Source organism: Pristis pectinata, chromosome 3, assembly GCF_009764475.1.
Source record: "Pristis pectinata isolate sPriPec2 chromosome 3, sPriPec2.1.pri, whole genome shotgun sequence".
Lineage (NCBI taxonomy): Eukaryota > Metazoa > Chordata > Chondrichthyes > Rhinopristiformes > Pristidae > Pristis > Pristis pectinata.
The window spans coordinates 37,416,270-37,430,107 of NC_067407.1; the positions used below are offsets into that span (position 1 = coordinate 37,416,270).

A 13,838-nucleotide genomic window follows, 5' to 3' on the forward strand; every position below is an offset into this window, starting at 1 on the left:
GAACTGTGAATCTAATGTAACAATGCACAGCAGTTTCTTGAGTAAACACAGAACATTAAAAATACTACAGGAAAAAAAATGATTCTTAGAGAGACAACTGTGATACTGTGTGAAGCTATTGGAGATAAACAGAAAAGTAACTAATGAAAATAAAATTCTTAATGGCTTTTAATTATTTCCATCATATAGGCAAACATCTAGCCACTAATCACCAGAGTGGTCATGATCTTTCTGCTGACAATACTGTTGTTGTTCTGGTGTTGCCAGCAAGTTAAAGCATATTCAGTTATGGAAAATGCTGTAAGAGGACATGAACCCCCTTTCATTTTAAAAAAATATATAAATACCAATTGCCTGTGGTTAAAATGATACAAAAGCCCTAAACTTGGCTTCATACTGACCTCTAACCACTAAACTGTATAAAGATATTTATGGCATGTTTAGCAGAAGCTGTTAAGTACCACAAAACAGATATTTGTTTTCTAGATTAAGGAAAATATTTAAAGCTCTGGACAAAAAATGTTGGCTTGCCTGCTATGAAGTATCATTAAACCTTCAGTGACATAATTATGAAATAGCAATACAGTTTACAGTGAATTCTTTAATTCTTTAAAAGTGAACTTCCAGCAGCAAACACAAATGTAATCAATGTTTATTTTAATATAAAAAGAAATATTTTATAAAGATGGAATTGTTTTATATTCACATAAAAAAATTACCAAATCCACGATCCACATTAGACAAAGTTAGTTGCTGTAACAAAGACTCACACCAAGCCAATTATTATTATCCTATTTCCCCCCGCCACCCACTTCAATCCATCCCCAAATCCATCATCCTTGTGTGAACTTCAAACTCTTAGATGGGCTTGATCTTGAAGTGCAGCCCGATAAGACTGAAAACTAGACATTTCAAGTCCTGGACCAGGTAGTAGAATACGCGCAGACCCTCTGGATCCCTAAAAGCAAACACATTTTGTTCCATTTAGAAAAGGCATTGCCAGTAGAATAACTTAAAACATACTAGCCAGATTTCTACCCAATTATTGTTCTGTGCAAAGGTAAAGCACATATGTTTTAAATTATCACAGTTATTTATTTTACCAGACCACGCCCTCTTCCTTCGCCAAAACATTGACTCATTCTGGAATCCATGATTGAAGGCAAGGACTTCTTTCTCTGCATCTCATTAAAGTAGCCATCCTTCATTTGCAGATTTTAACTTAATCAGGAAGTTATATGGTTGTGAGAGAATCATGACAAAACTAAACCTATCTTAGGATGTGGGACCTTTTTTTGGGTGCTAATAATCAAAGGAAGGATTTTAAGCATATTCTCTAGCATGATGGTGGTGACATGGATTACAAGCAACCCTACCGTTATGGGTACTGACTTGTTTTACAAGATATATTACCACTACTCAGTAAACTGATATGTTGTCTACATTTTTAATAGTTTTTCCCACCCTTACCAAAGATACACTTACTTGGATTGGTTTACATCAATTAAAGACCCAATCTTAGATGTTGTAAATGAAATATGTTCATCTCCTATTACAATCTCGAGTTCCTGTTATAAACAAAACATGAGAGGATAATTATTTGTGCATGTTTCACAATAGGATCATTTTAATTGCTAAAGGTGACCCATTTTGTTCATCGTCCACTACATTAGTCACATGCAATCAATCATCATCAATGAATGTACAGAAGACCCAGACATGATGGGCTTTGGAAACTTGAATCAAAGACACCTATTCCTTTCAACATGGTTACAATTACAAAGTTGTTTCAAAATTATTCCTGTTTCCCAATGTCATTTACTGAAACATCTGTCTTGCATTAATCAACACTATCTGTTTGCACTATATTCTCACAGTCTCTTTACACAGGTTGACTCCTCAAATGAGAAAATGTTTCCAAATATTAGTTGCAAGTTTGCCGTTCAGGACAAACTGAAAAAGTTATAGTCGTTAGTAGTCCCTTAGGACTCTCACAACTGTGATCACTTTTCAACTTTTTCTATTCCAGTGAGAGCAGTCCCAGTCACCTGCAGTCACATCTCATAGTCCAGTCTTTTCATCATCATGTTTGCTCTCTTTTGCATTCTTTCAATAACCCCAGTATCCATTTTGTACTGTGACCATCAGAAAAGTACACCGTGAAATCAAACCAATAAGTTATGTGGGCACTATAACTCAATATTTTGGCTCAATATTGACAATTTGATATAATCTCAGCACTTTTACCTACTCTTAGTACTACTGAGGGAGGTTCCACTTTAAACCAGAACCCGAGATTTCTAACATCAATGAAATTATTTCTTTTCAGCTATCAATGATTTGAACTAATATCAGATCTTTAATTTGGAAAGTTCCAAAGAACTTGGGAAACAGGTGACAAAGTCTGCATGGAATTGGAGAGATGGAGAGAAATGCACAGAGGTTTAGGAAAATAATTCTATGGAATACGATCCAGATAAATGATGGCTTTGTTGTCTAGCAATCGAAAGGCAAGTGTGACGCACAAAAACCCACTTCACTTTAACAATGAGGGGAAGGGTGGAGTGGGATGGGGAATGAATTACAGATGACCAAAAAGATGGTGGAAGGAGGTATGGAAGGATTTAAATACAAACAATTCAATTTAATGGTTTGGGGACGAGAAAGTGAATGTAGGTCATCAAAAACAGGTATAAAGAATAAGATGGATTTGAAGTGAAGCAACAGGATAGGTGCAATGGAATTTCGAATCGGCTTACATTTGTGGAGAGCACAGTGATGTAGTCAAGCCTCAAGGTGACAAAAAAAACATGCACAAGGATTTCAGTGGGAAAGCAACAGAGATGGTCTGCAATTCAGTGAGGACTCTGAAGCAATCTGAAACTTAGCATGGAGGTGAATTGTCATTTCCTCTCTCAATTAGCATTCACATTCCAACAACTGATGTTAGTAATGAACAAAGACTGTTGAGTACATATCTTAGTTACAAATTAAGCTATACTTTTACCTCCAGGAAGCCATTTATCATATTGCTTTTCAATACTATGTACAGTTCTATAGTATTTAGGGTGGCACCCACCATATCAATCAAAATGAGATCATTAAATATATCCTTGATGACATATTTAATGTGTTGTCAACCACAAAATTTCTCTTGGATATGGATGTTAGTTGTATAAATTTAAGGATTTGCATAAAAACAGCCAACAGTGCATTTTTTGGTTGGTTGGAGTACAAAATAGCATGGTTTCAGTTTTCCCCATGCTGACTTGGAAATTGCTGCGAATCTGTCAGCCAAAGGACAACATCTTCACAGAGCTGAAACTCAGCAAAAGTGGAGTAAGGATAAAGTTGCATGCAACTGATGCATGTGTAAAGGCCAACTTTATGTCATTGAGATGATGTCACCAGAAGCCAAAATAAAGATGAGAAATAGGAAGAAGCCAACAATGGTTTATTATTGTCACATGTACTGAGAAAAACTTTCGTTTGCGTGCCATCCAGGTACATCATGCCACACACAAGGACGTCGAGGTAATAAAAAGAAAACAGAATGCAGGATACAGAATATGGTGTAGCAGCTGCAGAGAAAGTGCAGTGAAGGTAAACAAATAAAGTGCCAGGGCCACAATGAGATAGATTAGGAAATCACAAATTCATCTTTAGCATATGAGAAGTTTGTTCACGACTCAGATAACAGCAGGATAGAAGCTGCCCTTGAGTCTGGTGGTACATGCTTTCAAGCTTTTGTACAATGGTTCCTTGAAGAATGGGCCAATGTTTAGTGCTAAATACACAAATTATTACAGTACTCTGAGAAGGAAGACTTCTGTTTATAGGAGGACCTTTCATGACATCAGGAAATCCCAAAGTGCTCTATGGATAATGATATATATTAATGATATTGCTCGCTTGTTGGTAAAAAAAAATTAATCCTTTCAATTAATATTCTTAGCCATCAACAAAAAGATAAAATGCTGCTGGACAAAACTAGCACCAAGCTTGCATTAAGGTGTACAAGCAAAAGCAAAGTACCCCAGATTCTGGAAATAAAGCACAGAAAGTATTGGGAATACTTAATACGCCAGACAGCATCTGATGAACTGTCATTGATATGGAATGTTAACTGCTAATATTAAGCAGATGCTGCCTGGCATGCTCAGTATTTTCAACATTCTGTTTTTATTTAACACAGGTTGTGTCTAATAAATTGGTTAGTGGTGCCATCAGAGCAACACAGTCAATTACTATTTAATAATATTGGTGAAACTTGAAAACAATCATGTGTTTTCCTACTTGAATTTTAATCCAAAGTGGGTTAGTTTTCAGGGAGAGGAATCTACATTTAAAAAATCCCAACATAGTGCAATCGACACACTAAATTTGATCCAGGCTTCATCAGCTACATGAACTGGAATCCATCATCATTTTCTGGTGAGCTTCATAACAGTTGCCAAGCAGTAGATTTTTTTTGATAGAAGAAAAAAGGCAAACGTACTGACCTGTCGCCCTACTCGGTCAGGTGGAGGCCACAAAGCATCATCTTCCTTTGTGATTTCACTATCTTCTATGATTCGCTTTAGCTCTTCCATCACACTTTTATGAACATATGCCTAACATGGTAATACATGTATCAAAACTCACATCGCAAGAAAACAGAACTATAAAATTGCAAAATGAGCTTTCATCAAATTTAAACTAAAGCATTCTCAGAAAAAAAAATGCAATTTTACCATCCAGATAACATCTAGCTCAGAATTTAACTGCCACAAATTATGGATTTTCTCCAATACAAAGTTTTAAATATGCTTACCTCTTTCCTAATCATAACATCATTTTTGTAATTGCTGTTGTTTGCATATCTGAGTTTACCTGTCAAAAAACATACATATTTCATTCTTTCCCCAAAGGTAATTAAAAAATTATAATTCACGTCTTAAATCACTTCCCTTTCTCCAACTACCATTACCCTCTATATTGAAGTGTGCAGCACATTCCTAAGCTACCAACATAGAAAGTTTAAATGTTAAAGAATAGAAAATGCTGTGCCAGTGATGTGTTTAATTCAAAATGAATAAACCTAAAGCTTGTATTTCCTTCACTTGAAAAAGTGAAAATAGTTGATGCCGTTAACTCCAGTTGAGATAAAGTCCAGAAATTTCAATCTTTCTCCCCCAGCATCCATCTCCTTCCTCCCTTGCCTGAAGGACATCACCCCTCCTTGCCGCATATTTTAATAAACAGAATACCCTATCAGCAAGTTCACATAAATTTACTCAAAATAACAACGTTTAACAGCAAATTTACTAAATATGTTATGCCCATTTTCTGTAGTTATTCACCAAGGCTTCAATTCCAAACAAGATTCTTCTCAAAATCTATCAGACCAAGCCCTTTTTCACCACTGAAATAACTCAGGCATTACTACCCATCTTCTTCACTCCATAGGTCATTTCCTTAAAGGGAGCGTAAAAGCTGAATTCAGAACTGATAATTCTGTAAAATTATGGGAACAAAGGAAAGGTGAATTTGATCTCAGATTTTGCCACAAGAAATGAGGCCCAGCGACAAGGCAGTGGATCTGATGAGAGCCACAAAAATCTTATACCATTGATTTACTTTTACAATCTTGAGTTTGGATCCAAAAGGTAACTGTCACCCAGCACTCCTGACCATCAATCCACATCTGTGTAACAAGCACCCCTCCAAAAAAAACTTAGTTTTACTACATATTAACCGCAATTTTGTTCCACTAATAATAACTTAACTGCCCAGTGGATACACTATCAAAAACAACATGTTCAGATAGGAAGGAAACAACAGCACTTTCTAGCTGATTTCCCTTGCAAATTTTGCAGAATATTTCAAGTTTTCAACCGAGTGATATTGCTGCATCTTGAAAAGTTGCACATTCTAAATAACTGCTATATTTTCTACTTTTTTTTTACAGTAGTCAGCGCAGGAAGACTAAGGCATTACCAATGCATTGATAAGGAAAGTAAAATCCAAGTCGAGCAAGAAACATAAAGGTTGTTAAAGCTTCGAAAGATACATTAAGGGAAAGACTAGCAAGTTAATGTAGTCCCTTAAAGACTGAAAAAAAAGATAAATTATAATGGAGAATAAGGAAATGGCAGGGAAATTAAAACAAATATTTTGAGTTTGTCTTTATGGAAGTAAAGGGTCCAAACCGCAATAAACTCCTAAGACCTGACAACCCACATCCTAGCATTTAAGGTGATCACTATAGAGATAGTTGATTGTGTACTGATGTTCAAAGCGACCCAGATTTGCCTGTACACTAGTCACTGAAAGCCAAAATGCAGGACCAGCAAGTGATGAGGATAAATGATATGTTATCCTTTATTATGAGAGGACTTGAAAACAGAAGTAAGGAAGTCCTATTGCAATTGTATGGGGCCTTGACAAGGCTGCACTTGGAGTACTGTGTACAGCTTTAGTTTCCCTATCCAAGGATGCACTTGTCATTGAGGACATGCAGCAGAGATTCACTGGACTGGTTTACCATATGAGGAGTCTCGGACTGTATACGCTAGAATTTACCAAAGTCTTAAACCCTACAGATTATGTAGGGAGGTTGTTTCCCCAGGCTGAGGAGTTTAGGACTGGGGGAAGGGGCAATGAAGAGGGAGAAAGGAGTGGAAGTGAAGCGAGAATGATAAGAAATGGGGAGAGTTATGTGCAAGGTAAGACACCAGCATGGACCATATGGGCCGAAGGGTCTGTTGCTGTGCTGTACATCCACCTCAGTGGAAACCCTCGCCATCCTTCGAGAGTGTGGAGGGGATGGACCGACCCCGGGGACGGACCGAGCCCGCCCTGCGGGGTGACCGGACCGGACCGGCCCGGCCCCGGGACCCCGAAGCTCCCGCTTCTGCCCGACCCAGGCGGCGGCCATGGCGGGACAGGACAGGCCAGGCCCGTCCCTCACACCAGCCCCCGCTTCGCCGCACCGGACGGCAGCTCCAGCCACCACTTACCGTCCGGCCTGAACTCAAACTCCAAGAACTCGTGGCCGAACTTGCCCTTGTGCCCGACATAGTAGCGAAGATAAAAATCACTCGACATGCCGCCTTCGCTAAGGCCGCCCCGCCGCATCGGACACCGCCTCCTCACAGCCACGCTCGGTGTTACGTCATACGCACGCAAAACGTCACATGTCAATCATTTCTATGGCCATGTCAATCATCTATCATGCCGGTGGGAAGTTGGCTGCTAGTGGGTTGGTCTCCCAGGGATTGTTTGGTCTCTCGAAGATGGAACTGCGTTTATAAGGTTTTCTGCCAATGAAATGCTTTGTTTTAAAAGAAAAAGTATCACTGACGTACAACTTGTACACAGCAATTCCTCACAACAGCAATGTGCAAATGGTCAACTAATCTGTTGGTGGCATGATGAATGTTGGCCAGAACACCAAGATTCACTCCCATCCTCACCAAATCAGAGCATCGGGGGCCTAAGAAAGCGGGCAGGACCACCGTGTAATGCGTCATGAGAAAAAAAAGCATCTCGAATAGTCCTGTGGTAATGTATCATAAAGTATACATTTTTTTTCTGCTGAAGTCTTTGGAGTTAGTGGAGATGTATTTGAATCTAGAACATTGGCTCTGAAGTGTTTGAGAGATTTAGTCATAAACACGGAGATTTAGTCATAAGCCCCTTCAGCTCACCAAATCTGACCATTGTGTACCCATTTGCGCTAATTCTGCGCTGATCCTATTTTATTCTCCCTACATTCCTATCAACTACCCCCAGATTCTACCATTCATCTCCATACAAGGGGCAATTTACAGTGGCCAATTGACCTACCAACCTGCACCAGGAAGGTGGGATGAAATTGGAGCACCTGGAGGAAACCTACTTGATCATAGTGAGAACATGCAAACACTATACGGACAGCACTTGAGGTCAGGATTGAAACTAAGTCTCTGGTGCTGAGGCATTAGCTCCACTAGCTGTGACACTGGTAACATATTCACCTTTACATTAGTTTAATTAAAGAGTAACATTAACACCTTACAAATGGCAGGCAGTGATCACCTCTGACGAATCTGGGATGGATGGGTTGTCTAATCAGGAAAAGTTGAATAGGTCAGGCGTGCATCTGCTGGAGTTTAGAAAAGTGAAAGAATGCAAACATCCAGCAAGTGGAGAGTATTCCATCACACTCCAGACTCCTGCTTTGTGGATGGGATAAACATTGGGCTATAAGGAGTTTAGTCACATACAACTGAATACTCAACCACTGACATGTGATTGTAGCCACAGTATTTATGTGGCTAGTCTAGTTAGGATTTTGGTCTATGGTAACTTCCAGGGTCTTGTCTGTGGGGAGTTCAGCAACAGGAATGTTGCTGAATATCATTTGGAATAGTTTGACTCTGACTTGTCAGAGATGGTCATTGCCTGCTACTTGTATGGTGTGAATGTTACCTGCCACATATCTGCATCTGCAAATGTCTAGAACTTAGAGCATGAAGGCATGGATTGTTTCATTACCTAAGATGTTACTAATAGAATTTAACATTGTGAGATCTTCTGTGAACATGATGCAACAGAGGCCACTGCTGAAACAATTGGACCAAGGACACTCCTGAGGAATTCCTAAAGTGTCTTCTTTGGATTGAGCCTCAAATACCCATTATTATTTTCCTATGTGCTAAGTGTGAATTCATAATTTTCTTCTTGTGCCCCTTTGGCGAGACTTACCAGGGCCTCTTGATGCCACAATTGGGCAAATGCATTTTGATGTCAAGGGCAGTCCTGCACTTCTGGAATTCTGCTTTTGTCAATCTTTGGGCCAAGGCTGTAAAAGAGCTCCGGAGCTGAGTTATCCTGATGTAACCCAAATGACCAATAAGTGGATTATTGATGAGAAAGTGCCAATGGACAGCACTATCAATATCTTCCATCACTAAGGTGATGACTGAGAGTAGACTGATTGGGCAGTTACTTGCCAGATTGAAATTATCCTGGTTATATGGACAGAAGATAACTTGGGTAATATTCCGTGTTGTAAGGTAGATGCCAGTGTTGTAGCTGTGCTGAGACAACTTGGCCAGGGATGTTGGCAATTCCTGTAGCTTTTGGTGTTTATTCAAACTCTCAGTAAAGGCTGGTTCATGTGATGGAAACCTGAGGAGGATGCTGGGATAGATCATCCTCATAGCCCCTAACTGCTGAAATACTTTAGCCTTTTCTTTTATACTCATGCACTGAGTTCCACCATCATTGAAGCTCTAATGCTGATGATGCATTCTTATCTAATTACCTGTTTAATTGTCCACCACTATTCATAATCAAATATGACAGGATTACAGAGCTTTAATCAGGTCTGATGTTAGTGGGATTGTTAAACTCTATCTATTGGTTGCTACTTCTGATGTTTAGCATGCACGTACAGTAGTCTGTGTTGTGACTTCACCGTGTTGGCACCTCATTTTCAAGTAGGTCTGATGCTACACTTGCCATGCTCTTCTATGCACCACCTTGAGACAAGGTTGGTCCCCTTCCCTGATGATAATGTAGCATGTGAATACGCTAGGCCATGAAATCACAGGTTGTGGTGAAATACACCCTGCAGTTGATGATCTGTAGTTTCAGATTTTGAGAGTTAGGCTTATTCTGAATCTATCCTATTTACTGTAGTAGTAGTGCACACATATGATGAAGGGCTTCCTCATTATGTGAAAAGAGCTTTGTCTCTACAAGAATTATGAAGTGGTTTCTCCTTACAATACTGAAGGTGAACATGCAACAGTTAAATTTGTGAGGATGACCAAATCTCTCATAATGGTTTTCTTCTACCTGCTATCAGCCCAGTCTGTCAGCTATGTCCAACAGGACCAAGCCTGCTCAGTCAGTGATCATGCTACAGAGACACTCCAGATGATAAGCATTGCAGTCTCAAACCCAGTGTACGTTCTGTACCCTTCCTATCCTCAGTGACTCTTCCAAGTGTTATTCAACTTGTATTCAAGTTGCCAGTATCTCAGAGATTGTTAAATTCACTTCTTTTTTTCTTAGGTTGGCATGTTACAGTAAGTGTAGTTTGATTGATGAGAGGAGGACGTATTCCAGAAAGCTACATTGGTGGGGTGTACTAGAAGCCATAAAACTAATGCAGCCAGAGAACGGTTTATTTTCTATGTAGCAGTTTTATTGTGATGCTGTAGCTGAGGAAGCTGGATTTCCAAGGGGCCTTTGTTAGCAATTATCCGGTGCATTGAATGGTACTGATGCAGTTTTCCTTTCATCAGGGAAATTTCAGAATCAGAAATTTGCAGTCATAGTTTCAAACTTTGTCCAAATGCACATCTGCAATCCAGTGTTAGCAAAGCAGTTTCCTCTTCTGCTCTGACTCTTCCACACTTCATGAGCAGGCTGAATCTAAAGTGCCACCAGCAGCATTATCATATCATAGAAATGTTTACTCTATTGTTAATCTTCCACCAGTGTGTAAAAAGGTACTCAGGGGATTTCTTATTTATCATTAAATTGTTTATTAAAATTCTACTGTTAGATCACATGGAGAACATTTTCTTCAGCTAGATTGCTTTCTTGTTGATTCACCTTATTTGTTTAAACAACAGCTCACACACATAGATATAATAAAGGATGAGAACATTTTTGAATCACCATACACACATTTCAAGAAAAAAACACGTAACTACAGAAAAGTATCATCCCAAGTTTACAAAACATACTAATTACATGACGTAAGCAGTTAGCGCGCAGGCAGTTTAAAAAGCAAACTGCCATATCCAGTGGGCAGCGTTGGAGCGGGCAGCTGAGTGAGAGGGAGCAGAGTCATTGGGCTTTGGCTCAACAGGCTTAGGCGTAAGGGGGCAAGGCGGGTGAGTAGCTGGTAGGTAAAGGTAAGGTTTACCTGTTACCTGTTATTGTTATAAATATTAAGTAGGATAAAACTAGGTAGGGAAAGAATTAGTTCAGATGGAGGACATGGTGGTGTGCTGCAGCTGCTTAATGTGGTAGCTAGTGGACCCTGCTGTAGTGCACGGTGACCACATCTGCAGTAAGTGCTGGAGGCTGGAGGAACTTCAGCTCAGAATTGATGAGCTGGAGTTGCAGCTTCAAACACTGTGAAGCATCAGGGAGGGAGAGAGTTATGTAGATACTGTGCATCAGGAGACAGTCGCCCCCCCCCCCCCCCTCCCCTTAGAGCAGGTACTTCTAGGGTCCAGGAACCAGATAGAAGGGTGACTGTCAGGGGAGAGAAAAAGAAAGGGAACAGGCAGATTGTACAGAGGACCCCGGAGGCTGTTCCCCTCAGTAACAGGTTTTCGGCTTTGGAAGCTGTTGAGGGGGATGACCTGCAGGGATCAAGCAACTGGGACCGGTCCTGCTGCTCAGAAGGGAAGGGAGGAGAAGAGGAGGGCAGTAGTGATAGGGGACTTGATAGTCAGGGAAACAGATAGGAGGTTCTGTGGCAGTGAGCATGAATCCCGGATGGTATGTTGCTTCCCAGGTGCCAGGGTCTGGGATGTCACTGATCGGGTCCACAGTATTCTTGAGCGGGAGGAAGAACAGCCAGAAGTAGTGGTACATGTTGGTACCAACGACATAGGTAGGAAGAGGGATGAGGTCCTGAAAAGTGAGTTTAGGGAGCTAGGCAGAAGGCTGAAGAACAGGACCTCAAGGGTAGCAATCTCAGGATTGCTGCCAGTGCCACGTGATAATGAAGGTAGGAATAGGAGGAGATGGCAGATGAATGCGTGGCTGAGGAGTTGGTGCAGGAGGGAAGGTTTTAGATTTTTGCATCATTGGGATCTCTTCTGGGGAAGGTGGGACCTATACAGAGAGGACGGGTTACACCTGAACCCGAGGGGGGGCCAGTATCCTTGCAGGCAGGTTTGCTAGGGTGGTTCAGGAGGGTTTAAACTAGTTTGCGAGGGGGATGGGAACCAGAGGGGTAGGTCAGAGGAAGAAGGGGATGGGGAAAAGTCAGATCTAACACGTAGAGAGGCTTTGAGGAAGGAGAAGCAGAGTACAGGGTATAAAAGTAGAAAGGTGGATGGGCTGAAGTGCATTTACTTAAATGCAAGAAGTATCAGGAATAAGGGTGATGAACTGAGAGCTTGGATAAGTACATGGGACTATGATATTGTGGCCCTTGCAGAGACTTAGCTGTCACCAGGGCAGGAATGGATATTGAGTATTTTAAAAGGGATAGGGAGGGGGGGAGAAGAGGAGGAGGGGTGGCATTACTTGTCAGGGATACTGTTACAGCTGCAGAAAGGGTGGATGATGTAGAAGGATCCTCTCTAGAGTCAGTATGGGTGGAAGTTAGGAACAAGAAAGGAGCAGTTACTCTACTGGGAGTATTCTATAGGCCCCCCCCCCCCCGGTAGCAGCAGGGATACTGAGGAGCAGATCGGGAGGCAGATTTTGGAAAGGTGCAAGAATAACAGGGTTGTTATCATGGGAGACTTCAACTTCCCAAATATTGATTGGCACCTGCTTAGTGCCAAAGGTTTAGATGGGGCAGAGTTTGTTAAGTGTGTCCAGGACAGATTCCTGTCACAGTATGTTGACAGGCTGACTAGAGGGAATGCCATATTAGATCCAGTATTAGGTAATGAACTGGGTCAGGTGACAGATCTATCAGTGGGTGAGCATTTGGGGGACAGTGACCACCGCTCCCTAACCTTTAGCATTGTCATGGACAAGGATAGGAGCAAAGAGGATGGGAAGATATTTAATTGGGGAAGGGCAAATTATGAGGCTATAAGGTGAGAACTTGGGAGTGTAAATTGGGATGACATTTTTGAAGGGAGATGTACTATGGAGATGTGTTTGTTGTTCAGGGATCTCTTGCAGGATGTTAGGGATAAATTTGTCCTGGTGAGGCAGAGAAGGAATGGCAGGGTGAAGGAACCATGGGTGACAAGAGAGGTGGAACAACTAATTAGGAAGAAGAAGGCAGCATACATAAAGGTGTAAGCAGCAAGGATCAGATAGGGCTCATGAGGAATATAGAGTAGCAAGGAAGGAACTTAAGAAGTGGCTGAGGAGAGCAAGAAGGGGACATGAAAAGGCTGTGGCGAGTAGGGTTAAGGAGAATTCCAAGGCATTTTTCACGTACGTGAAGAGCAGAAGGATGGCGAGAGTAAAGGTAGGACCGTTTAGAGACAAAGGTGGGAAGATGTGCCTGGAAGCTGTGGAAGTGGGTGTGGTCCTCAATGAATACTTCTCTTCAGTATTCACCAAAGAGAGGGGTCTTGATGACGCTGAGGACAGTGTTGGTAAGGTTAATGTTCTAGAGCATGTAGATATCAAGAGAGAGGATGTTTTGGAGCTGTTAGAAAATATCAGGACAGATACGTCCCTGGGGCCTGACGGAATATTCCCCAGGCTCCTCCGCGAGACGAGGGAGGAGATTGCTGAACCGTTGGCTTGGATCTTTGAGTCCTCGTTATCCACGGGAATGGTACCAGAGGATTGGAGGGTGGCAAATGTTGTCCCCTTATTCAAGAAAGGTAGTAGGGATAGTCCAGGGAATTACAGACCAGTGAGCCTTACGTCTGTGGTGGGCAAGCTGTTGGAAAGGATTCTAAGAGATAGGATCTATGAGCATTTAGAGAATCATGGACTAATTAGGGACAGCCAGCATGGATTTGTGAAGGGAAGATCATGTCTTACAAGCCTGATAGGGTTTTTTGAGAAGGTGACTAGGAAGATTGATGAGGGTAGTGCAGTAGATGTGGTCTACATGGATTTTAGTAGGTGTTTGACAAAGTTCCACATGGTAGGCTTCTTCAGAAGGTCAGAGGGCATGGGATCCAGGGAGGCTTGAC

At 41.3% G+C, this 13,838-nt stretch overlaps 1 protein-coding gene across 1 annotated transcript; it reads right to left on the reverse strand.

Moving 5' to 3' along the window:
- Positions 1–581: 581 nt before the first annotated feature.
- magoh (mago homolog, exon junction complex subunit) lies at positions 582–7,153 on the reverse strand. Its single transcript, XM_052012008.1, has 5 exons — positions 7,002–7,153; positions 4,814–4,872; positions 4,503–4,613; positions 1,486–1,568; positions 582–958 (listed from the first exon to the last, which is right to left on the reverse strand). The coding sequence occupies exons 1-5, from the start codon at positions 7,117–7,119 to the stop codon at positions 859–861; spliced, it is 471 nt and encodes a 156-aa protein (XP_051867968.1). The 5' UTR covers positions 7,120–7,153; the 3' UTR covers positions 582–858.
- Between the last annotated feature and the right edge of the window lie 6,685 nt (positions 7,154–13,838).